Source organism: Magnolia sinica, chromosome 14, assembly GCF_029962835.1.
Source record: "Magnolia sinica isolate HGM2019 chromosome 14, MsV1, whole genome shotgun sequence".
Classification (NCBI taxonomy): Eukaryota; Viridiplantae; Streptophyta; class Magnoliopsida; order Magnoliales; family Magnoliaceae; genus Magnolia; species Magnolia sinica.
Window position 1 is genome coordinate 68,213,561 of NC_080586.1, and position 26,608 is coordinate 68,240,168.

Genomic DNA, 26,608 nt, shown 5'->3' on the forward strand with positions numbered 1-26,608 from the left:
TTTGGTAAACTGAAAAGTAAGGTCTGAAAATTAATTTAAGTGCTGAAAACTTAGAAGCGCTGAATTTTAATACTTAATAAGTACTGAAAAAATCTGTTTGGTAATTTGTCAAAAAAAATTTCTGATATATGAAAATAAGCACTTTTTCACCTTTTTTTTTTTTGTTAAACACAAACTACAAATGTTTGAAAATTGGCAATTTGTCGTATTTATGTCCCAATTTCTATCTTTTGTAGAGTATGAGACAAGATCTGTTCTTGCCATGCCTCCAAATTTGGCACACCTATGGCCATTCGAATAAAATTTTAATACTTTCCCCAGCAAATAAAGCCAAGTAGATGAATGGTCTAGATCTTTTATATTTACCAAATACAGTAAAATGAATTGATTGCGTAAGGAGGCAAATAGATGATACTCGTTCCATAGGATATGCACTGTATGATCAGATTTTCAGTTTCTACATGTGTCATTTAGTTCTGTAGTCAAAGCACATTGGTGAGACGAGCCACACCATTGATGGATTCCATTTTAAATAGAGAAATAACCATAGATCATACTGATTGGATGATTTTAATCCATTCGAATTAGCCCATTGATATCTTACCCTAACCAATTTAGTTTTAGTCATTCATTTGACAGCTACGAATTGAATTGTTGGATCATCCACTAGTATTAAATGGAAGTACTGAGTAACTCAGCATGCTAGAGTAAACTTTGTGGGGCCACTGTGGATGTATGTCTTATACATGCCTTCCATCCATTTTTCTTGATCATTTTAGGGCATGAACTCAAAATTGAAGTATATCCAAAGTTCAAGCGGACCACACCACAGGGAACTGTGGGGTTAATGACGTCCACCATTGAAACCTTCCTAGGGCCCGCAGTGATGTTTATTTGTCTTCCAACCTGTCCATAATGTCACATAGATCCAGTGTTCGAAGTATCAGTATCGCTACTAGTTTCGTTGGCCGGGGATACAGAAACAATATCGATATCGCTGATAACTGGAAATGTGGGGAAACATTAGGGAAACATGGGGAAAACGGTGGAATTTTTCAATGAAACTTTAAGAGATGCTAAAATACACATATTTGCATATTTAGGAATAAAAAATTGCAAAAATGATGCATACATAATAAGTTTTCATTTGATGGGGGCTTAAAAGCATGCGTTGTCGTAAAAATCAGTCTAACCATCCCATCCATCCCATCTATCCCTCCAACCATCCATCCAACCATCCAACCTTCCATTCAAACATCCATCAATATTTCAAAATGCTGACAACACTATTTCGCTGAGAAATTGTTGACAATTGGAAAGGAAAGGAAACGAAAGATTGTGGTCTTGATATCGCTCATGTCATGATATTGATAATATCGCGATTTATCGATATCATCATCAACAAATTGAACACTGCATACAACCATGCGAACATAGAAAAGATTTGAAATGGATTTTTTTTTTTTTTAATAAACAAAATTTTGTGTGATATCGATACATCAGTGATATTATTGAAATATCGCCTCTAGGCTGGCGATACAAGCGACAATTGAAATTTACATTGTCGAAAATATTGGCAATATCGATCCATTGGCGATACTTAGCAATACATCACTGATACGTGGAATTTCTGATACTGCCAGTGTTATTGGTATTGCCGAGCTGGAGATACGGATAATATCAGTGAAATTTCGATAATATTGGGGATACTTCAAACAATCCATAGACCTAGATGAAGGGAAACCACAAATATTAGTTTGATCTAAAAATTGTGTGGCCCCCAAGAAGTTTTCAATGATAAGTGTTTAATTCACACTGTAAGACGGATCATCACCTTATCACGTTGATTGAATTCTGCAGAGCATCGTCTCATGGTAGCATATCTCTTGTCGTTATCATTGCTTTGAGCAATCTTTTAAGTATGACATTTTTGCATATACTCTTGATATGCTGATCAAAATCTTACCATCCTGGCTCTGTTCAGTTGAAATTGGTACATGTACCACTACTAGATTGATAGGTTGTTGAGGTTTAAGCCCATTGTCGGTTTTGATAGGGAATAATCCTGTAGTATGGTTCATAGAAGGTTTATAAGCAAAATCACTTGGTATAGAACAAGGTCCCACCTGCTGATGTAATCATCTACAAGACATTGCAGTAAGCTCTGAGGCTTCTCTTAAACCACCTCAATAGCTGTCAATTTGCATATGGTAAGTGCTTAAGAACTTTAGTTTAGTTCCCATCTTGCCTACAGCGTCTTCTAGAAATAACTCATGGACTACACATCTCGGTTAGACAAAAGGGTTTTAGAAACTTCATGTAATCAGATAACTTCTCTGAAGAAGAGGTTTGCCATGTGCAAGGTGTTAGATATTTTCTTATGAGGGATGAAATGAGCCATCTTGAAGAAGCGACCAACTACTATGCAGATGAAGTTGTGACCACACTGTCTTTGGTAATCCCATGACAAAATCTATGCCAATGTATCCCCATGGTCCATTCGGCACATACAGCATGATGTATATTCTGTTTACGCCCTTTTCCAAGCTGAAAATTTCAACATTATTGGACAACTGCCGTGACATCCTACTTGACTCTATCCCAATAAAATCAAGCTTCAATTACTCTGGTTGTCTTATCAATCCTGCTGAAGTAACCATCAAGACCACCATAGTGCAAGTCATGCACCGCTAGCTTTTGCAGTGAATCCCTTGGAATACACACCACGTGTCGTAGCATAGATAACCGTCATAGGTCAAATTGCAGATACTTGTCATTTGTCCTAGCAGACAAAGCAGAGACAATTTTTGTGAAGTCTTTATCAGCAAAATAATTTCTCTTAATTTCATCAAGTTCCACTACAAACACTGAGAGAGTAGTCAAGATATGTGTTTTCTGCTGAGTGCATCTCTTGCTTTGTTCCCGATGCCAGCTTGAAGTTTGGGGTGGAACTTACCTCCTGAATATACATACTCCACTTAGCTTCTTATTCTTAGTTTTTTCGGGGAATTTAGGTATCTCAAGGCTTCATGATCATAATAAAATACTAACTCTTGATTCAGAAGATAATGCTTCAGTGTTTTTGAATCATAACGTAGAAACAAACTTCCAAAGGTAGAGGACCTTTTCTATCCATTTTTGAACTTCTTGCTGACGTATGAAACTTGATGGGAGGGCATTGCATGCCACTTTGAAATAAAGTCTGCATGCTTAAGACTGATGCTTTGATCATTCTCTTCTTGATTTCCTTAAAGGCTGCAGTTGCTGCTTTGGTGCATTCTTAATCAGCTGCCTTGGTGACCGGTCCCATAAAGGAACTGAAATTCTGAATAAATCTCTGATAAAAGGTCACCGATCCATTAAAGCTCTGGACCTTGTGAATATTCGTCAGAGTTGGCCAATCAAAAATTTCCTTTATCTTCTCTGGATTTGCTTTGAGACCTTTGGCTGCGACAAACCTTAGGAAAACTGTTCAGGGACTCATGAAGGCGCATTTCTTCAGGTTAAATATCTTGAATCAAATTCTCATCACTTGTTGACATGGACTAAATGTCCTCATGTGGATGACTATAGATAAGAAATTTATCGAAATATACAACAATTGACTTGCCTATAAATGGCCGTAGGAAGTGGTGCTACAAGCCTACAACTCACATGAATGTGCTGGGCATGTTTGTCAGCCAAATGACATGATTAGCCATTCATACAATCCGTCCTCATCTTAAATGCTGTCTTCCGATCGTCACCTAGAGTAGCGAAGCAGGGTTACAATGCTTCAGTGGGCAGAAAGGGCTCTCAAAAAAAAGAAAAAAAGAAAAAAGATTGTCACGTTGATCTGAGGCACATGTGAATGCCACAAAGAAAAGGGAATAGGTGGTGTGGATGAGAAATTGGCAAAATATGATAGTGTTGATGATTTGGAGATATCTCTGGAGGCTAGTGATGGTGATGGTGTGATGTTAAAGTGGACTCTGGTTGCCTTCTGTGCAAAACGACACTAGTTTGGTGTATGTGATCAAATAAATTTTCTTGAGAAGTCTGCAAGTCTGGAACATCGCGATTGATGGAAGTAGTTGCAAAGATATGGTTTTAGAGATGATGACATACAGTAGCTTGATCATGGAAAGCATCCTCAACCCTACTTCTGGTGTTTGTAGATAGGGAACACCGTCACCATTGATCAAAGGTGCTTGACATTGTTTAACAAAGGGAAAAGTACAACTTGATTGAGTTTGATGTGGTATCAGCAGGCATTGGGTTGGGCGCCTGCCATCTATTGCTGGTGTGATCTTGGCAGTTTGACAGAAAGACCACACATGATGGAAGGAAAAGTACACACACATTTTTTTTTTTTGGTTTTGTGACAATCTTACAAGCTTATCCTTTTCGTTCTGGATAGTAGTGAGTGAAACAAGATGCTTTGGCTCAAGGATAGGTTGGGTTGCTTCTTGGTTCTATCTTTCTATGGTTGCTTGTGCCGATCGTCTCCTGGTGAGCAGTGTGGTGTCACATCCCATGTGTGGTCCTACAGGGCCCCCGCCGAATGTCACGGCTTTTGGATGGTTGGTGGGAAGAAAGAGAGTTCTTACAATTGATCACCTTCAAAGACGATCCATGATCCTTCCAAACTCATGTGTGATGTGTATGAAGGATGCCAAATCGGTTAACCACCTTTCCATTCATTGCAAGGCTATTGAATTAGTGTGGCACTAATTCATCTCTTCTTTTGGTATGTCTTGGGTAATGCCAGAGTTAGTCGAGGAACTTCTATTGAGTTGGTACGGTGTGAGGATTGGAAAGCAAAGGACTACCGCATGGAGGGTGACTATTCTAGCTAAATGGTGGGCGCTTTGGGGAGAAAGAAATGAGAGATGCTTCCGTGATGTCTCTAGCAAGGAAGCGAATATTTGGTTAGGGCTTTGTCTTTTGTTAGGATTGGGCCTCAAATGCATCTATTTTAAAGGATTGTAATATTTCTTTTCTGCTTTCTTTGTAGTTTGTGGTGATAGCTCGGCGCCTTTTGAATAAAATTCTTTGTTACACTTCCAAAAGAAGAAGAATAATAATAATAAGAAGAAGAACCAAATGGATGAACTTGTTGTCAAAATCAATGTTCGAAATATCAATATCGTGCAATGTATCGCACCCTTGGGATACATATATGTATCGGTTATCGCGCGGGATATATCATTTGCCTCACATAATTTATTGCACTTTTTGGGAAACATGGGGAAACATTGGGAAAATGATTGAATTTTTCAATGAAACTTCAAGGATTATTAAAAAAGGCCTTAATACAGGCTTTTAAATCATAAAATCTCAAAAAAGAAGTGCACATAATAGGTTTTATTTGTATAAGGTCGTAAGCTACGCGTTGTCCGATTGAACTAAGACAACTATATTCAGATGCATAATGGACAACTAATATGCCCCAAAAAATATGGATGGATAAAGTGGATTTCTCACAAACATCATGATGGCCCCCACCACTAGCCCCACATGACCATGAGGGAGATTCAATTCTCATGTGGACCACACCACAGGAAACAATGGATCTTGAACGCCCACCATTAAAAACTTATTAGGGCCCCAACGAGGGTGGACCCTGACTATGGGCCCAACCATGATGTATGGATTGTATCCATACCATCCATCCATTTTAAGAGGTCATTTTAGAGCATGAGCTAGAGAACAATTTGCGCGGGACCCTGATTGTGGCCCCACCCATTATGTGTGTTGTATCCACACCGTCCATCCATTTGGAGAGACCATTTTAGGGCTTGAGCCAAAGAATGAGGCCGATCCAATACTCAAGTGGACCCTACCACAGAAAACAACGAGAAGAATGACACCCATCGTTGAAACTTTAAACCACTTCTGTGGGGCCCACCATGATGTTTATTTGAGATCCAACCTATTCATAAGTTCATGTAGAAATGGGCGAAGCGACCACACAAATATCAGCTTGATCGAAAACTTCTATGGCCCCCACAAAGTTTTTAATGCTAGGCGTTCAATCCCCATTGTTTTGTGTGGTGGGGTCCACTTGAGCTTTGGATTCGACACATTATTTGTCTCATGATCTAAAATAATCTCTCCCAATGGATGAGTAGAATGTACATCAATGCGAGCCCCACCGTAAGGGCTGCATCGTCTTGAGTGCAGCTAGAGTTGTACACAAGTAGCCTACGCTCGGTAACTCGCTCGACTCGGCTCGAAAAAGCTCGACTCGACTCGGATCGAAACGCTGTTCAAATCGAGTCGAGCCATATTTTGGGCACTCGGAACATTTCGAGTCGAGTCCGAGCTGGACATAGCTCGACTCGGCTCGACTCGACTTGACTCAACTTTAAGTTAGTATATAAAGGATTTTTAAAAAACCCTACCTAGTCGCCTGACCCTACCCAGTACGCCCAAACCAGCAACCCTACCTGTTCTCCCTCCCTTTCGCCCAAATTGCCCAATTTCTACCTCCAAATCGTCCAAATCGGTTGTCTGTCCGACTACATTTCCTTCTTCCAGCGACTGTCTGGCGACATTTCTTTCTTCCAGCGTCTATTCGGACGAGCATTTCCTTCTTCCAGCGTTTGTCCGGACGAGCTCCGCCTAATACTCTCCGCACGGCGACATTCCCTCTTCCAGCGTCTGTCCGAACGAGCTTCTCTTCGAAAGTGAGTCCTATCCTCCACTCTCTCCATTTTTTCCGGCCATCCGAGTAGCAGAACCCATCCGACCAGTGACCACTGGCCGGGCTCGAACTCGATTGAGCCGAGCACGAGCTGAGACTCGAGTAGTCCGAGTCGAGCATGAGCTGGGCAAAGCTCGGCTCAGCTCGACTCGTGTACGCCTCTAAGTGCAGCCAATCGCACGGAACCACACTCCTTACGGGTGTGGATTTGGTGTTACACGGGTAACAACTTGGTGGGTGTTGCCCTTATTGTAGGGCCCACCATGATGATATGTTGTATATCCACTTCGTCCATTCGATTTTTCAACTCATTTTCGGACGTTGTCCCAAACATTAAGTACATCCAAATTTTAGGTGGACCACACCACATGAAACAATGATGATTGAACATTCACCATTAAAAAAATATGAAGGCCCACTTTAAGTAGTTCCGTAATGTTTATTTGTCATCCAACTTGTTGATAAGGTCAACCAGAAGTGGATGAAGGGAATATATAAAGATGAGCTCAACCGAAAACTTTCTTGGCCTATAAAATGCTTTTAATGGTCATTCACCACTTTTTCTGGTGTGGTACACCTGAGATTGGGATTTGCTGAAGTTTTGGCATAATGTCCTTAAATGATATGAAAAACCGGATGGATGGCCTGGATAAAACATATACATCAAGGTGGACCCCATAGAGCCCGTTTTTAAAGGAAGCGAATTAGCTGTTGTACTCCACACTAGCGACCTCGTTGGTGTATGTACGTGCAAACGATGGAAAGAGGATCAAAGCTCAGTGGGCCCCATCATGATGTATTTATTATATCTACACCCACCATCCATTTAGCGAGATCATTTTAGGACGTGTAACAAAAAATGAGTCATATCCAAAGCTCAAGTGGACCACACCACAAATAGCAGCGGGACAATGATTCCCACCGTTAAAAGATTCGTAGGGACCACCGTAATGTTTTTTCTCCATCCAATCTATTCATAAGGCCACACAAACATGGATGAAGAGGAAAAACAAATATCAGACTGATCGAAAACTTCTGCGACCCCAAGAAGGTTTCAATCGTAGACATTTAATCTCCCCCTACTTTCTGTGGTGTGGTCCGCTTGATCTTTGGATCTGTCTTATTTTTGGGCTCAACCCTTGGAACGATCTCGCAAAATGGACGAACGGTTTGGATATAACACGTACCTCATGGTGGGGCCCACAAAACTTGTCAACTCACCAGCCAAGTTGCTGGTGTGCGGTACACCACCCGATCCACTTCCGTAAATGGCATCGGAAGCCATTTTCACCGCACGAAAGGGTTCCGGAAGGTCCGGAACCCTAAATCCAAAATCCCCACGAATTTGGCAGATTTTTGTGGCCGAAATCTTCATTTCGCGGAAAATCTCTCCCCTATTCGATGAAAAAAAATAGGAAAATCGAGGTTTTTTCGCACTTATGGCGCACCGCTATCTCTCGATCGAGTGACCCACCAAATTCAGCTTCCAATCATGCTCGTTTCTTCTACAGGTATCGAAATCCCCTCTCCTACATGGATTGAAAGCTTTTCCCTCTTTTTATTTTTGGTTTTTTTTTTTTCCTTCAATTTTTCGGTAATATTGCAAGCCTGGCATTCCTGGCGTTTTGTCGTGGAAATTCTCTCCTTGAATGGTTGTTGGCTCTGTAATGTGCGATAGTATTGTTAATATCGGGGATTTCGCAAAATATCGTGCGATATATTGCACGATACAAAGAATTCTGTTTTTTATTTTTATTTTTATTTATTTCTAGGATTTCTGATGGGTTTCGTCTTGCTGGCCAGCGATAACAATAATTTCAGCCGATATATCGGTCAATATTATTGATATTGCGAACACTAGTCACAATTTAAATGATAATTGGCCAAACAGTGTCCAGAGCCTTAATCTCACTTATAATAGATCGTGAGTTCTCTACTCTACCCGAACATGTGAGAGGTAGGAGTTGATCTCATTTAATCTCGTTAAGGGAGGTGTTGAGACCGACCTTCAAAATAATGCAGTCCTACGTATCCCAACATGCGAGAGGCACGATTTGCACCCGCAGCCACTAGGGCACACTGGGATCAGACTTTCTGCTGATTGCCTTGGGCTAACCTGCTTCGCGATCTGTGCTTGTTTTGGACCCTAAATCAGCTGTTTGATACTCTGGATTGTGATTTTCTGTTTGTGAGAGCTACCTATCATTTTTTGAACTTTTGGGGGTACTACTAGTCGTAGAATTTCATATCTTTAACTGTTTAGTAATTTTAAATTATGATTTTTTGTTTATGAGAGCTAGCTGTTATTTATGAACTTTTAGGCGTAAGTTTGGAATTTAGGGTCTGTTTGGATATGCGGACAGAGGAAAAGAAAAGAAAAGGTAATAATGCCCAATGGTATCCATGACTACTAGCTCTATTGAAGCATAGATTCCAATGGATTCCATTTTCAGGGGAGGAAGTGGAAATATCATATTTGTAAGACAACTGTCATCTTATATCTTGTCCTAGAGAATTTGACTATAGGAAAGGCTTATGATTGCTGAATGGAATCTACTTTTTTTTTTTGGCTACATCAATAAACAACCATTTTCATTTCCCATTTTTATTTTCTTTTCCCTCTATCCAAACAGTTTAATGCTATTTATTTATTTAGTTTAGTAAAACTGAATTCCTAGTCTTTAAAGTGAAGGAGTCATTTATTTATAAGTTGGTTTCATAGTTAGGCTACAATTAGGGTTCAAAAGAGTCTATAAGCATTTTTTTTTTTTTGAGGTCTGACATAGTGCAGCTTTTGATTGGTTGAATTTGGATTTGATTTTTATAGTTTCTGTGTGAAACATTGCAAAGGAATACCCTTCCTACATCAGGAAAGCACAATTTCTACAATGGACACATTGTGCCAATGGGAAACACCTTTAAAAAATGAGTCATGACTTCCATATAGAAAGGAACAAGTGTTTACAAGTATGAACCACGGAAGGGATGTCTAAGGGACAACTATTATTGCAACTGGTGTCATTGATACAGGACTAATAACATCAAAGTAAAGAGGGTATGTGGCCGATGCTGGATGGCTGAATAGCTGCATGTAGCTGATTTATAGGATTGTTTTGCCTGACAATTTCATGTTTTTTTTTTTTGCAAAGAAGTGGATACCATGTTAGCTAGTAATATTTGTTGACCATGTGGTTCTTCAGCATTTGCATATGTTTGTGTGGGAGTAACCGGGTGCTATCCTAAACTTCATCTCCTGCATTTCATTCTATATTCATTATTCACTCTTTACTCTTAGCAGATGAACTTGGCGATTTTTCGGCAGAGCTTAAGCTGTCACTTTTCCAGCTGGGAATCAGTCCTCAGATTGCAGCATCAATTCTTATGCAGGTTTGCCTTAATTCTTCCATGTTGCCAATTTTACATTTATGCCTACCAGTTATGTACTTCAGTATGCTCGAAAAATTTATTATCAATGGTTTTGTTATTCTGTAACGGTAACAGTGGTCGTAACAGCCACCACCGTTACCTTTATGATATGGGGCATAATGGCTGTTACGGCCCTGTAACGGCCGTTACACTCTCTCTCTCTCTCTCTCTCTCTCTCTCTCTCTCTCTCAATTGAAAAAACCCCCGAAAAACATGTATCTGCCCCGTAATGTTGATTAAAAAGTATGAAAAACCTGTATGTCCCGTAATAGATCATCACAGGCCTATTATGGCCTTTATAGGGGATGTAACGTGCCATTAACGGTAATTACGGGTCATTTTTTTTTTCCATAATGGCTGTTACGGCTGTTACGACCCCGTAACGTGTAGCAATTGCCACCGTTACCTTTACGTAACGGCCTTTACGGCACACCATGGTGCTCGAGGGATGCTGAAAGCATGGATTCTTTATCTGCTGACTATTTACTGCAAATCTGTGGCTAACTTGTTTGGGGTAATAATGCCTATGTCCATAGCTGCACTCATGGAGGCCTGCAATCGAGGTATCATGGCAGCAAGGTCAATCTCTTTGGAGGAATACTCTTAGTGGTGATGGGGTTGATTTGGCAGGAACAACAGGCCGTCCTAGCATCAATCAGAAAATGTGGATAAGGTGGTTGAGACTTGAGAGTATGAAAGGCAGCAGGTCAATTTCTTGGCCGTTGTCCTTGAAGTAGTTGTCCACTGTAGCAGGGTTGATCTTGTAGTGGTGGGCAGACTCACTCGGATGTTTGGTAGATGCTGTAATTATTGATTTTTAAAAAAAATGTACGGTCATAATTATATTTACTTGCTTTGCCGTCCACCTAGCTTATCAATGGTGTTTATTTGTGCCATTGTGAATGCTTGGCCATTTAGATTCTAGATTTCACTCAACTTAGCTGACATCACTATATATTTTGCCACTCCAGTCAACTTAGAAGCTGAATGAGTCCTCTTGTTCTTCCATGATATGGTGTTGTTGGCTTAGAAAATTCAGATACTGGCCATGAAATGATAATCATCAAGTCAACGAGCTGAATCATCTACAGGAACAATCAACAACCCACAGCTGGAGCATCAAAATGCAATGCAAGAGGCTGTTACAAGATGTGAAGATTGAGGAGCTGATACTGACTTATTGCATAAATTTTCAGAAGCCCATGGATATGTTAATCAAAATGCCTTTATATCTCAATCAACCCCATATTTCCGGGATGAAGAAAGCACATAGAGGTGGATTATTGCTTCTTAGGAAGGTGGCAGCTTTCAAAGAAATATGTACCTTTTTGTGAAATCAGGAGATAACTCGCAAACATTTTCACTAAATCACTAGGAAAAGATTGCTAAAGGACTAGCTGGTAAAGCAAGATGAAAACCTATTCTCCAACTTGATGGAGAGTGCTATTTTTTTTTAGTGGTTTGGTCATTTTGAGTCGTGTAGGGATATTTCTTGTTCGAGGGAAAATAGTAAATTTTGCCCTGAAATTACTTCATTTTCAAAATATCCTTAAAACTACTTGAAAACTATCCATTCTGCACCAAGGTGTTCCAAAACGGTAACGGTGGCCATAACGGCCACCACCGTTACCGACTTACTGTTATGAATTATGATATGGGCCGTTATGGCCCCCGTATCAGGCGTTACGGCCGTTTCGACCCCGTAATGCGTAACGATTATGACTGTTACCATTACGTAACAGCTGTTACGTAACCAATTTTGAATACCTTGTTCTGCACACAATCATACTGTAACCTCTAGAACTACACTTACGATTTTGAAGCAAGCCTCCCATCCAAGTGCTCTGTTTCTTTATTTAGGCAAACCTAAGCAACCTTCTAGGCAACTCAAGTTGAACAAATGCCCTATAATATCTCAGCCATGTAACTTGGACACATGCTGGGCATCAGGGTCACTAGAACAAGCTGACCCAGGAGGCCGACCATACAAAAACCTACAAGTAGATATCCTTCCTCCTTTGGAAGGCTCCTCTGCTTGCCCTTCCTCCTCAGCTCCCTCTAAGCACCCTGAATCCTTAGCTTCTCTGCACAAAAGGTTAAGAAAGACAAATAGGGAATCGAGGAGAGAAGAATAGACTAGTAATCTCTAAACCACAGTTTCCATCAGAACCCTGCTGTGGAATTGAGTGTCATTTTGTAAAGGCATTTATGGGGACTTTGTTTGCTCTTTTCCCTTTACCTGGTCTAGACTTCTTCAAGGGCCTCAGAACTATGGAGAACACCCTTCCGTGATATGCGACTAAGATTATACAAGCAAAAAAAATCCTTTGGTGGGAGTTCTGGTATGTTTCCTTTCCCTCCCCCTCATATTCTCCTTTATGGTTTTCTGGTTGGTTAAAACCTCCTCTCCCAAAGTCAGAGTTGCATTGAAATTCCAACATATCCTGAGGAGAAATGTTTCCAAGACTTCATCGTCTTCCAACAGCGCTATCTGGAGTATAAACTGCATTCTGGTGATCAAACATGTGTCTAGAACTGTGGAATGTAAGTGTGGTCTTTACTTTGTGTCTTCATTCATAAGCTCATTTGTGGACTTCTGATTGAAAAACAATATGGAAATTTAAAGATAGGTTTCCGTAGTTTCCCTTAGAAACCTTGATGGTGACTTCTTGGTAAACTTTAATCTAGGAACCAAAGGTCTGTAGTGCAACAACCTCTGCACTGGAAGACTTTGTTATTGATTTCTTCCAATTACGCAGAATGAAATGATGTAGTGAACAATGTATGAGTACTAGCATCCATTACCTAGGCTCCTACACATTAACGTTAACCATAATACCATTTCTATTATGTGTTCTTTGTTAAGAAAGGAAGGTAGAAAAATCTTTGACATGTTTTCACAGTTAACCTTTTTATGCTTGGATAATGGATCTTTTTTTGATATTTTGGAAATGTCTCATGGTCACAAAACTCACAATATGACATTTGTCATCCTCTTCATCATCCACTTCAAAGAAAAAGGGTGTGACACTTCGAACCAATAAAGTAGGAAAAAAGTACAAGAAACAAAGAAAAAACAAGAATTGTACAACTAGATTAGTAATAAAAAGAACGGCAGGGTTGTCTCTCTCTCTCTCCCTCTCTCTCTCTCTCTCTCTCTCTCTCTTGATGAGGCAAATCAATTAATGGGAGTTTCATTTGGAGAAGAAGCAGGGATCGGGCCAATCTGGGTTTCATGATCCTATCACTAGGTTGTGCTAACATGTCAGAAAGTGGTCTGACAAGCAAGTCAGTACCTAAATGCCAATGCATTCAATGTCAAAGCAAAAGAAATCTATGACACCCTGATAGAAGTTTTTTAAAAAACGCCGTGGATATGAGACCAAAATGCTGCTGCAGCTCAGTAGTTTATGAAGGACTTCGAGCCATGGCTGTTCATTGATTATAGGGAAACTCTGGTGGTCTTCATTGTGTGGCTAGGGCTGTCATCTGGTACCTGGATCCATGGATACCCAGGGGACCTGGCCCAATTTAAATGGGTTTCGCTCAAAATTTCTGACTTGTTTAAAAATCAGGTCGTATCAGGTACCTAATTGGGGTATCGCTACAAGTTTCGCTGGCTAGAGATAAAGATATAATATCGTTATCGCCGATAATATCGCCGATAACTGGAAATACAGGGAAAAAGGGGGAAACATGGAGAAAATGGTGGAATTTTTCAGTGAAACTTCATGACATGTCTAAATACACATATTTACATATTTAGGATTGAAAAAATTACAAAAAGAATGCATTAAATAAGAAGTTTCCATTTAATGGGGGCCAAAAGGCACGCGTTGTCGTAAGAAATCACTCAAATAATAACCAAAATGAGTTTATGTAATACAAATGTAAGCTTATAATAATTAAGACATGTAAAAGTAAATGCATTTAAAAAAATACACTTTTATGGGAACATTTCATCCCTATATAGAATGACAAGGTGACTCGTAATCATTGTTCAGATCTCGTGGCCGTTGAGAGTAATACTGTGGCCCACTATGAATGTGCACGGGTTATCCACGCTGACCATCCATTTTTTCAGCTCATTTTAATAGTTGTTTCGAAATTTGAAGCATGTCCAAAGCTCAAGTGGACCACACCACATGAAACATTGGTAGTAATGATTTTCACAGTTGAAACCTTGGTAGGGCCTACAGTGATGTTTATTTGTCATCTAACCTGTCCATAAGGTCACAAAGACATGGATGAAGGAAAAACACAAATAATATATTGATCCAGATTTTCTTAGACCTCATGGAATTTTAGATGTTATAATTTCAATTCACATTGTTTCCGTGGTGAGGTCCACTTGAGATTTGGATATAATTGGTTTTTGAGCTAAAGCCCTCAAATTATTTGTTTAAAATGGATGGACGGAGTGGATAAAATATGTAAATCATGGTGGACCCCACATAATTTACTCAGTACTCAAATACATATGTACTTGAGTTGGTGGCTTAGCTACGACAGGTTGAGCGGCAAGACTTGCCACTGTAGTGACATGTAGCTGTTATCTGGCCCACCATGGTTTATGTTTCGTATCTACACCATCCAACTATTGGAAGATATCATTTTAGTGTACAAAGATAAAGAATGTGTCAGATCCAAATCTCTAATGAACCACACCACATGAAAACAATAATGATTGGATATCCACCGTTAAAATCCTCCTATGGCCCACTGTACTATTTATTTGATATTCAATCTGCAGACCTAGATGAGGGCAAAAATCAAATATTAGCTTCATCCAATACTTTTATAGGTCCCAAAAGGTTTTTAATGGTCCACGTTATTCCTGTCATGTGGTCCACTTGAGATTGGGATATACCTCATTTTTGATCTCATACTCTAAAATTGTCTCGAAAAATAGATGGACGGTAAGGATACAATACATACATCATGGTGGGGCCTACAAAACGTTATGGTGGCCCAACGAATTGTTTAATGGTGAAAATCATTATCTCCGCTGCTATTTGTGGTGTGGTCCACATGATCTTTGGATATGATTCATTTTCTGGATAATGCCCTAAAATAATCTCCAAAAATAGATGAACGGTGTAGATATAATAAATACATCACTGTGGGGCCCACGTAACTTTAATCTCCTTTGAACCGTTCGTAAACTCGGAGCTCGAGGAGCGTTAGTGCTCGTCTGCGCACGCCACGTACCTACAGCAGCTATACAGCTACTGTGTGTACACCACCCATTCCACTTCCCTTTTTTTGATGAACCGACCCCGACGATGGTGATTTCGATGGGTTTTTGTTAAAGCTTCCAAAAATCTCTCCCCAAATTCTGATATTTTTTCAAATCCCAAATCAAATCCCCGTAAGCCTAGGTAGAATCCAGTTTCCTTTCAAAGCTATTCCATTCGAAGAAAAAAGGGGATTTTAGGTTTTTCGTTCTTGTGAAAGATCCGGCGCTGTTGACCACGATTGGACAACCAAATTCAGCCGAAGGCCACTCCTTGGGTAGATCTTGAGTAAAAAGGTAAGAGAGCTTCTTCTTCTTCTTCTTCTTCTTCTTCTTCTATATTTTTTTTTTCCGAATAAGAGGGTCGTCGCCTAATGTCGCCGAAAACACGGCATTTGTTTTGCCTATTTTGCCAGTGATCCGAAAATATCGCCGATAATATCGAAAATATCGGCGACATCTAGAAGAGAAACGAAATATTGGGGTTTCGGTATCGCAGGTCTGGCGACACCGATAATATCGGCGATATTAATTTCTGACTTGTTTAAAAATCAGGTCGTATCAGGTACCTAATTGGGCAAATGTGGGGTACCCAGGTTAATTTTAATTGGGTAAGGTCAGGCTGGGTCATGTAACTGGTTAAGTTTAATAGTTATATATATATATATATATATATATATATATATATATATAAACAAATCAAATTAGAGTTTGCTAAGCCCACATGGTGTACTGCCTTGTCTATCCACACGCCAGTTCACATGCTAATGTGGCACATGTGGTATGTGAACAGTCCGTCTGGTGACAGGTGGGCTGGACTGTGTAGATACCTAGCCTAAAAATCTGACAGGTTTACTTATCGTGTTGGCTACAATTTATAAAACAAACAAGCATTTAGAAAAGATCTGTTTATCCATCCCTTTATTTCATACAGTATGGCTCAGTTGATGAGTTGAGGCTGGCTTTTGGGTGATAATATCTACACCATGTGGCCCACTTGGACTGCTTGGATCTTGCACATGGTTTTCCATATTGGCAAATTCTATGTTTTTTATTTTCTTGAGATGCGACTTTACTGGAGAACTGTTGGTTGTGGTAATTGAGAGAGTAATTGAGGAACCTCTACTATATAAGCAGCTTGGGGCATCCTCCATCCATGGTGTGGACCATCACATCAACAATCTGGCTTACTGAACCATGGCCCCTCAACATGTACGGAACTGGATCCTTGGGAAACTGTCCAAGTGCTGAGTCTCGACGCTTCGAAATTAGGCTCAAACCTAGTTGGGGTCACTAAATCATTCAGGCTATCTAAACCATGCAAACCTGACCTGAACCCTAACCCAATCCAAAGCTAGAGTCCCAAGATAGGATGAGTACCTGAACCGATCTTGTTCTGGCATGGGACCTCAAATGTGGTACCCGGACCTGAACGTGACTCCCTTTGGATATGGACAGACTAGGAGTCTAGGACCCAACCTGAACTCAACCGTTGGCAGCCCTACTACTACTAAAAGATGAAATCACTAGGAAAACCGCGAGGAGTGAAGAATTATCTGGAAGTTGTAAGATACCTGGCGTAACAGATTTCCAATGTGTAAAGAAGCAGAGAACTGCTCGCATTTATTAATGTGTAAATGCAGAGAAGAGGGATTCAAATGCCTAACAGGTCCAATGTGTAAAGAAGCAGAGAACAGCTCATGTTTACTAATTCATTGTAACCATGCATGGCAAGTATGGGCAGCGGTATTCAGAAACTTTGGGGTGAATTGGATCAAACCACACGGGGTTTGGGCGAATGGCAAGTGTCGTGGGTGTGCTCCTCACAGACATGAGTTCGATTCTCCTCCCTGGGAATACCTGATGCACGTGGTTTGCTGGTGATTGTGTGCATCCGCAGGGAATAGTATCGCCTCAAAATGGGGCGGGGACACCCTGACGTCATAAAAAAAAAGAAGAGTTAGGGAGCTTTGTTTGGAGTGGAAAGGAGCCAAATGGAAGCTAGAGGAAGGATATTGTGGTCTCATGCTCTAAAAGGGATGATTTGGTCATTGTGGAAAGAGAGAAATGGTCATGAGCTTTGCTAAGCCACGTGTACAAGTCAGCTAATGCACATGCCACGCCTTCGCTTTCGAAAGAGAGCACTAAGACCACCTTGGTACTCCATTTGCCAGTTCAAGGAAGTGAAGTGGAGAGAAGGTACCCAGCTGAAAAACGTATGCATGTGCTATAAAGATACCTTATACAAGAATCAGATCTGTCCATTAGTCAGGTGGGCCATGTTTAACTGAACAAATGGCCTTTCAAAAAATAAAAACCTGATCTAATGTATGTTTGTGAAAAAATTGGCTGCAATTTTCTAACTTATCCACCTATTTCTAATATCATTGCACATCTATCGAGTGGATCGCCCTTGTCTTTGGGCAGCAACACCTATAGGAGGTTGAGGTCCACTTGATGGATGACTTGGATATTTCCCGTTTGCCATGCTCGCACATGTGTTGGATTGTGAATTAGCCAACTTTTTACACGCGTGTGAGCTTAGCAAGGCTCAATGATCGTATATTCAAAGGGAAAGAGTGCTCTTCAGGGGTAGTACAGAATTTTTGCTCTGCGTTAGATAGTTAAGCGAGGAGAATCCAGAGGAACTAGTTTTATGTGTGTTGGGATTCAATTTTGTGGGAGAGTGAAAGGCAGTGAAGTGGATAAAGGATTGCGAGGCCAAGTTGGGCTAGCACAAAATTTTATACCATGCCATTGCTGTTTTTGTATCTCCTTTTGCTATCACTTTGTGAAGATTTTCACTTAGTCTTCAATGTTTTTGTAGTGCTTGTTGTTTTGCTTGATTAATAAAAGTATCCATTCATAAAAAGGTAGTAAGATACACGATAGTTATCTTTTAACTATTTCATATCAATTGCATCATAGCTTTAAAATATGTACATTGTTTGTAATATAGCACAATGTAGTGTAAGAGGAATTCCAGGCTCCTGCATACCAGGAAACAGTTTGCTGATGCACAGGATACTGAATATGTAGGGCCCATTTTTTGGACTTTCAAACCATTTATATGATCAGCTCCACCATGGATGGGGTGTTCCTCATAATGTACAGTAGATACTATAGCATATAATATATTCTAAGTAATTAAAAGAAGGAATATAGTTAATGCAGTATCCATGTCATTTCCCATATGTGCATTTGTATTTGATTGTTTGGATACCTTTTGTCAAGGTCTTTTGTTATTCTCATCAATAACAAATAATTTTATTAAAGAACCCCCAAAAGGGAATGAAGAAGCAAAATCCATCAAGGCAATGGATAAGAATACACAGATCTATCAGTAGAAAAAGATTTGATGAGGATAATGTGAAGAAGAGATGAGAATATTGAGAGAGAAGGAGGAGGAGAGTTTGGGAGAGATGATTTGTGTTAGGCTTGCATGCCCTAACACATAATATTTTATTATGAAAAAGCATATAGTACACTGCAGGGGAATAGGGAAGTGTGCACATAGGAAGATACCAAATAGAATATAAGATCGTGACCCTTTGCGCAAGGCAATGGGAAGATCTAAACTTGAGTTAGGAGAGTCACCTGAACCAACATCCAAAGTAAGCGGAAGGGTAGATGACTGAGCTTGTGAAGATTTATCTCGACGCTGATACACCCGCAGAGGCTTAGGCTCAACCATATCACCAACAGGATGCTGAATAGAGGGGAGAGGAGTTTTCCCATGATCATTAGTGGAAAGAGGATAACAGTTATACTCCCCCTGACGCGCAAGAGGATCACAGAGGGATCTGCCTGGAGAGGAGAAAAAAGAAAGATCCTCAAAGAAGGTGACATCCGCAGAGACATATTTCTTGCGAGTCAATGGGTCAAAGCATTTATAACCTTTCTGACTCCGAGTATACCCTATAAAGACACATTTAATCGCCCTGGGACTAAGTTTATTATTACTCCCATCCAAAATTTGAACAAAGCATGTACAACCAAAAACTTTAGGTGGTAGAGGAAATGGGTTATCATGAGGATATAAAATAGTAAATGAAGATTTATAAGACAGAATACGTGAGGGTATACGATTAATAAGAAAAGTAGCAGTTAAAAGAGCATCACCCCAAAAATGTTTGGGTAGATGCATACCAAGTAGAAGGGTGCGAGCAATGTCAAGAAGATGACGATTCTTTCGTTCTGCAATACCATTTTGTTGAGGAGTGCGAGCACATGACGTCCTAGATAAAATACCACGTTCCTGCAAGAAGGACAGAAAGGCAGTAGACATGTATTCTCCCCCATTATCAGAATGGAGGGATTTGATGGAACAATGAAATTGAGTGCACACTTCATGATAAAACACTTTAAATGCATCAAATACTTCACTTTTAGATTTCAAAAGATAAATCCAAGTCATGCGGGAATAATCATCAATAAAGGTAACAAAATATCTAAATCCAAAAGTCGAGGTAACCGGAGCTGGTCCCCAAACATCCGAGTGAACCAGAAGAAAAGGTTGAGATTTCTTCCCAGAAGAGCTAGGAGGAAACGTAGCACGATGATGTTTAGACAATTCACAAATATCACAGCATAATGGTTTAGTGACAGGTAAGGAGGGAAATAAAAGTCTCAATCTAGCAATGGATGGGTGGCCTAAGCGGCAATGCCACCGAGTCATGGACTCTTGATCTAGAGAAAGGGTACTAGAAGCGGCAACAGGTGTATCATCGAGAAGATAAACGCCTCCTCGCTCATGCCCCCCACCAATCACTCTCTTCGTCTGTAGGTCCTGAAACAAACAATAAGAAGGAAAGAAGGTGATGGAACAATTGAGTGATTTAGTAAGAGAGCTAACAGACAATAAGTTTAATGGAAAACGAGGCACATGCAATACGGAGGACAAAGACAAGGAAGAAGAGAGAGGGATGGAACCAATCCCAGAGATGGGAGATTGGGTTCCATCTGCGACTGTGACATACTGAGTGGGAGAAGAAGAAGAAGAATAAGAAGAAAAGAATTGCAACTTACCAGTCATATGGGAGGAAGCTCCAGAGTCAATGACCCAGGAGGTAGGAGAGGATGACGCAAGAAGGGCGGTACCTGACTGGGCCGAAGCTGCGTGAGAAGGCTCAGGAATATCCCGAATGTGAAGCCACATAAAGGCATCATATGCCGCCCGAGAAATAATAAGAGACTCCCCTGAAGTAGACTGCTCAGCTGTCGGGGTGGAAGACTGTGTCTCAGAAGCAACAGTGGAAGCAACAGAAGCAGCGGCATACGTAGGACGACCATGTAGCTGCCAACAATAATCAATAGTGTGATTAGTTCCACCGCAATGTGAACAAATGCGGGAACCATCACGTCCTCGTCCACGTCCACTACGACCACTACGACTACGGCCGCCGCGACTGCGATCTAGATCGCGGCCTCTACCACGACCACTAAAACCAGAAATGCGCCCTGAGCTCAAGGATGGTACCCTAAGACCAAGGGAGTACTGATCGCCAACAAGATGTGCCGAACGCTCGGGTGGCACAAATGAATGAGAAGGAAGAGTAGAGATCATAGCACGCTGACACATGGCATAGACTGTCGTCAATGGGGGAAGAGGATCCTGCATAACAACCTGATCGCGAACGTGAAGATAATCAGAACTCAACCCAGCGAGGAACTGCATGATACGAGTATCATCCCGTTGCTTATGAGCATGTTCATGATCCTCTTTACATTTGGAAGGAAGAGGTTGATACATATCCAACTCATCCCACATACCCCGAAGCATCGAATAGTAGTCTTTTAAGGATCTGGAGTTTTGTTGAAACCGACCAATTTCTTGAATAAGCTGGAATACCCGTGAAAAATTCTGAGATTCCGAGAACATATCATGAAGCGTATCCCAAATGCCTTTAGCCGAGGATAAAAACATCACTGAGTGGCTAATCGAGGAATCCATGCTATTCAACAACCATGCAATAACTTGATAATTCTCCTTTGTCCAAGACTTGTAGGTAACATCTGTAGAGCTTGGGGAATCATCCAAAATATACGACAACTTGTCACGGGCTCCTAAAAATACTTTTACAGATTGTGCCCATTGAAGATAGTTGTCACCATTCAACTTAATGGAGGTAATCTGCAAGGGGTTAGATTCAAGAGACCCTATGCCAAGAGATGAGGGCCCTTTGTCAGCCATAATAGAGTCCAAGAGAAATAAACCTATGCCAAGAAAGATTGATTCAAACAACTCTATCTCACTCAATCCTTCAACATAACAAGAGATAAACCTCAAACAAATATCAATCATCCAAAATACCATGAAACGCAGTCAAATAGGGCCTGACCGAGTGAAAAACGGCCCAGCCGCACGCCCATTTGAGGTTAAAAACCTCTCAAACATTGATCTTAAGTAAAAAATCCACCATGGATAGCTTGGGAGGAAGATTTCGGTCCATCTTGAGCAAAGAAACCGAAGAAAAGCTTACCGATTTGAGGTAGATCAAAGAAAAACGGAATCTGGAACCGATTTTCGAATTTCTCTATTTCGCCCAAAATACCATGAAATGAGGTCCAATAAATTCTGAAAAAATCATGACAAATCTTCTAAAATCAAGATCTATCAAACCCCTAAACTTTTAGCTCAAACAGAGCCCATGGTCCGTACAACGCTGACGTCAGCAAGGTGACGTGTCGCCTCTCAACCTGTTGGATGCGGAATGCCTTGAACTTGCTCTGATACCAAGTAGAAAAAGATTTGATGAGGATAATGTGAAGAAGAGATGAGAATATTGAGAGAGGAGGAGGAGGAGAGTTTGGGAGAGATGATCTGTGTTAGGCTTGCATGCCCTAACACATAATATTTTATTATGAAAAAGCATATAGTACACTGCAGGGGAATAGGGAAGTGTGCACATGCACTTACACTAAAAGGACACACTATAAATATAATACATTAGCATTCTCTATACTATCGACCCCTCCCTTGCCAAAGATCAGCAATACCATTAGATTCATGAAGAATCTGATTAAGAGCAATTTCCAAAGACCAAGGGCACAATTTATTCTAATTCAAAATGAGAGCTGATGGCCTATAGTTTGGTCCCTTAGCTATTTGGGTATTCATGGAAACAAATACATGTTTTTGTGGTTTGAGAGGAAGAGCTACAATGCCAGCTTGAGGAAACAATGGACATATACATAATGGAAAGTGGGGTAAAGTTCTTACTCGAATAACAAATTAATATTTAGAATTAGAAACTAGAAAGCCAAGTCTTAAGCTTCAGCAGGAGAACAAAAGTTCTTGGGTCCTTTTCATGCTTAACTTGTGGTTAGTGGGAAATGAGCTTTGGATTTCATTTATTTATTGTTGTCCTTATGCACTGCTTTTCACTATGACAAATGAGGGTGTGTGGATTTGTGAGCATTTGAGTTTTAGCTCCTGGGATCTCACTTGTGGTAAAATAACAGTGATAAGCCTTTGTTTCCATCCGTCCAAAAAAAAAAAAAACAAAAACAAAAAGACCGAAAAAAGAAGAAGCCTTTTCTTCTGAATGTTTTTCATGGTTCCTACAAACAACTCCTAGCATTTTTTATTTTTTTTTAAAATTTTCCTTCGAAGTTACTATTCAATATGGCTTCTTTCATTCTTAGTCTAGAAGACTAAATGTTATCACGCCGTGCTTGTTTATGTTCAATAATAATTTCTTTTCATTAAATCTGTAGAACTAAAAAGTTACGAAGCCATGCTCTTGAATGTCCTTGTTGATGCATGTCTTCTAAGCTTCTTTCTCATGCCTTTTTTCTTTGCTGGGTTCTTTTCCTATTCAAGAAATTATAACCTCATCAACCCCTTGAACAGGTACTTTGTCATGTTGTTCCTTCCTTAGTGAAGCTGCGGAAAGAAGGCTTAGATGGCCATGAGAAGATTAAGGGCTATATGTGTGTCTAGTTACTCTTCTCAAGTAGTGAGACAAGTCCTTGTTCTGCAATTATGTTCTATCCTATCTTGGCTTGTGTGATATACCAATTTTAAGATGCTCAACTTTTTGGATATCTTTCAATTTCAGATGGTGGATCTCACTTGGATTTGCAATCCTAGAGGCTGTGATCCTTGCTTGTTATTCTCTTCCTTATTCAATCTATGCATCCAGCCAAAGGTATGCGTTGTTCATAATCCCTTTCTATTTTGAAACTTGTTTTATGCTTTTATTCATTTGGTTGGAAATAGAACTGGTTTAATGATAATTTTCTGCATATGCAGCAACATTCTGCACTTGACCAAAAAACCTTGTAGTGATCAACAAAAATGATAATGGTAGATTAAACCATTCAACCTTCTCTTATGATATTATGTTATAATATGAAGTGTCTAGTTTCCATATGAGCCTCTTCGATTTGCAGCGGGATATGCTTGACAGTGATCAGAGTATTGGTATCAGACCCTTGTCATACGGATCTATCATTGGAATCTTTGGGAGATATTGCATGTATTGCGTAATGTATCATAGTATGAGGGAAACATTGGGGAAGCTTAAGGAAAACAATGTCATTTTTTAGTGAAACTTTAGGAGATGTTAAAAGATAAATGATTACCTGCTTAGAACTCAAAGCATCACAAGAAAACTATGCATAATGCTTTTCCATTGTTTAGGGGACAACACTATGTGCTGTTGGCCATAAGTGATGCAATTATTTCCAAAATGAGTTCATATCATTCAAATTTCATTCAATACAAGCATTAAAACACAAAGAATACAACCAAATTCTAAAAGAACAAAAAAAATACCTTGGTTGTAGATCCGCATGGAGTTATGAGCCGGCTTGAAGTCGTCCTTCCCAGTGTTGTCATGTGCGATACCATGGCTCATATCTCTTATGCCATGGTCACATATGCCATGCAGGAAGTATGCCATGATTATGCAATGGCATAATCGCATAATCATGGCATAATTTCATAATCCATGGCATAATGGCCAATGATCAAGTTTATTGTAGAGTGTAATAAGTTGTAACTTGTATTGTATGCATTAACTCATCAAGATTCAAGTTATCAATACAATTTCTATATTTGTAATTTTCAATAATTAATTCTTTCTTAGTGTAACTTGTTAATTGTTTAAATTTGTTTTGTTATATATAATATAATATAACTCAACATATAGATGGCCTAATAGTCAAACTACAATGAAATAGGTAAATAAACCCCAATCCAATCACTTGTAATAATTATACATAGTTTTTCTTAAAATTTTAGATTTTTTTTCTCTTTCTATTTTTTCTATTTTTAAATTTTTTTTTTTTAAAAAAAGAAAAAAAAGAAAAGAAAAAGAAAAGCCATAAGCCTGAGCGATCGCTTATGCGATTATGCGATGGCATAAGTGATCAGCCCAAGCTGATGGCTTATGTGATTTTATGCGATTTGACAAAATTGGTCATCCCTTTCCACATTGGGGAGCTATAATATTGTTTCTCCACATAATCGTGGTACTGTCCTTCACCCGTGAGGTTATGATACCAGGCAATCTCTAAGTTATGATGGTACTCATCCTCAACAATGTGGAGCGGACTGCCATTGGTGGATTGGAGCACTCACCATAACTATGACCATTGCTCCTATTGGCGTTGACTGTGGCTGCACACCTCCACACCCATATTTATATTCTGGATGCACTGTCCATAGCAATGCACTCCTGTCTATATCTGTAGCCATAGTCTGATGACTATGAATGGGTGCCATAGCCATTGGATCGCTCATCCCGTGGCCATACAAAGCAGGTTGAAAGTATTGTTTGGAAGTGATGTATATCGCCTGATATGTATCGGTATTGAGGCTCAATGATAAAGATGAGTCGCACCAATAACCTCTTGATTCACATGTTAAAATCTCATATTTGAGGGAGATGGGGTTTAAGAAATGTTTATTAACATGCTTTACTGCGTTTCATGTGGATTTTTGGGCAGTTTTGCAAGAGTATCGTCTGATACATATCAGGTATCTGTCAGGATGATATGATACCCAATGGACCGATTTTAACCATTGATAAGAAGTGGAGCTATATCTATAACGTGGCTTGGAGGGGAAACCCCCTTGCCCATCACGAATGTCTAAGGACCCAATGCTCCACACAATAACTTTCTCATTGTGTCCCAGTTGTTTCTCATGATGCGACAAAAACTGACTTGGCTTTCCTGCCCATGGACATGCAGATGTGGGACAAGTACCATGGTCTCGGTCTTGGGTGGTATGGTCAAACTATCTCTCCGTAGTCAATGGGCTAAGAGGCCTCTGACTTGGACTCTCCCTACAAACACATTGTCAATCATCGCTCCCGTTGTCACTGTCATTGCCTATCATCTCCATTGCTAGGTGTAGTCAATCATCACTCCCGTCGTCGCTGTCATTGCCTATCATCTCCATTGCCAGGTGATGACAGAGTCTGATCATCGCTCTTTGAATCGCTCAACATTATGTGATGCAGGACAATTAACCACTTGCTCTAAAAGCTCGAACTGTTAGAGCATGACGAATTAATCCCTTTATCTCATAGCCCAGGCCCCACATCTCATGGGTTAGGACCTCGGCCGAACCCCTTTTGTGGGTCCCAAATCACATGGGTACCGCCTCACACGGGCTGCCCACTTCGAATGTGTCCCTGCATCCCACAGGCTACCCAACTTGAGCCCGGTGTGAAATGCGCATTAATCACCCCCGGTGAGGAGTCTCGAACACGAGACCTCCCCCGTGGGCCCCGCCCACCCTGAGTGTGCCCCTGCATCCCACAGACGACCCCACTCGAGCTCGGTGTGAAAATGCCCTTGCATTAATATGCCACATCACACCCATGCAGTTTTAAGGGTGAAATGGATGAAATTCACATTTTCTCAATTTCTTCTGTTTTCACTTTATAGATATGGATTTCTACTTGTTTTCTCCCTAATATTTAACTAAACTTTTCTCACCTTTGGGGTTCTGCTCGAATCCGCTCTTGGATTGCGATTTCTCCACCAATTTTTTTTTTTTTTTTGATGTGGAACACCTTGAGTGGAGTTGTTAAAATACACATAGAAACACAATCTCAAAAATTTGGCTAGAAAGCCTTATTGAAATTTCTGGGTTTCTATATTTTCACTTGAATATCACAATTATCATTGGTGTAGATTGATGCTAGTTGTTTCTTTCACTCCCCACTGGGTTTCGTATTGCTGACCTCTGGAAAGCCAAAAGGCCAAAGAAAACAAAACAGAGGAAAAAAGGAAACTAA

At 40.2% G+C, this 26,608-nt stretch overlaps 1 protein-coding gene across 5 annotated transcripts in view; it reads left to right on the forward strand.

The window, feature by feature from the left end:
* LOC131226067 (preprotein translocase subunit SCY2, chloroplastic) overlaps positions 1–26,608 on the forward strand; it is a 77,863-nt gene that overhangs the window by 17,379 nt on the left and 33,876 nt on the right. For 4 of the 5 annotated variants that reach the window (XM_058221735.1, XM_058221736.1, XM_058221739.1 and 1 more), the window contains exons 3-5: positions 9,984–10,075; positions 23,206–23,285; positions 23,414–23,503. In XM_058221735.1, coding sequence (XP_058077718.1) covers positions 9,984–10,075; positions 23,206–23,285; positions 23,414–23,503 — 262 coding nt within the window. The remainder of the gene's footprint in view (positions 1–9,983; positions 10,076–23,205; positions 23,286–23,413; positions 23,504–26,608) is intronic. The other variant, XM_058221740.1, reaches the window with a different exon arrangement.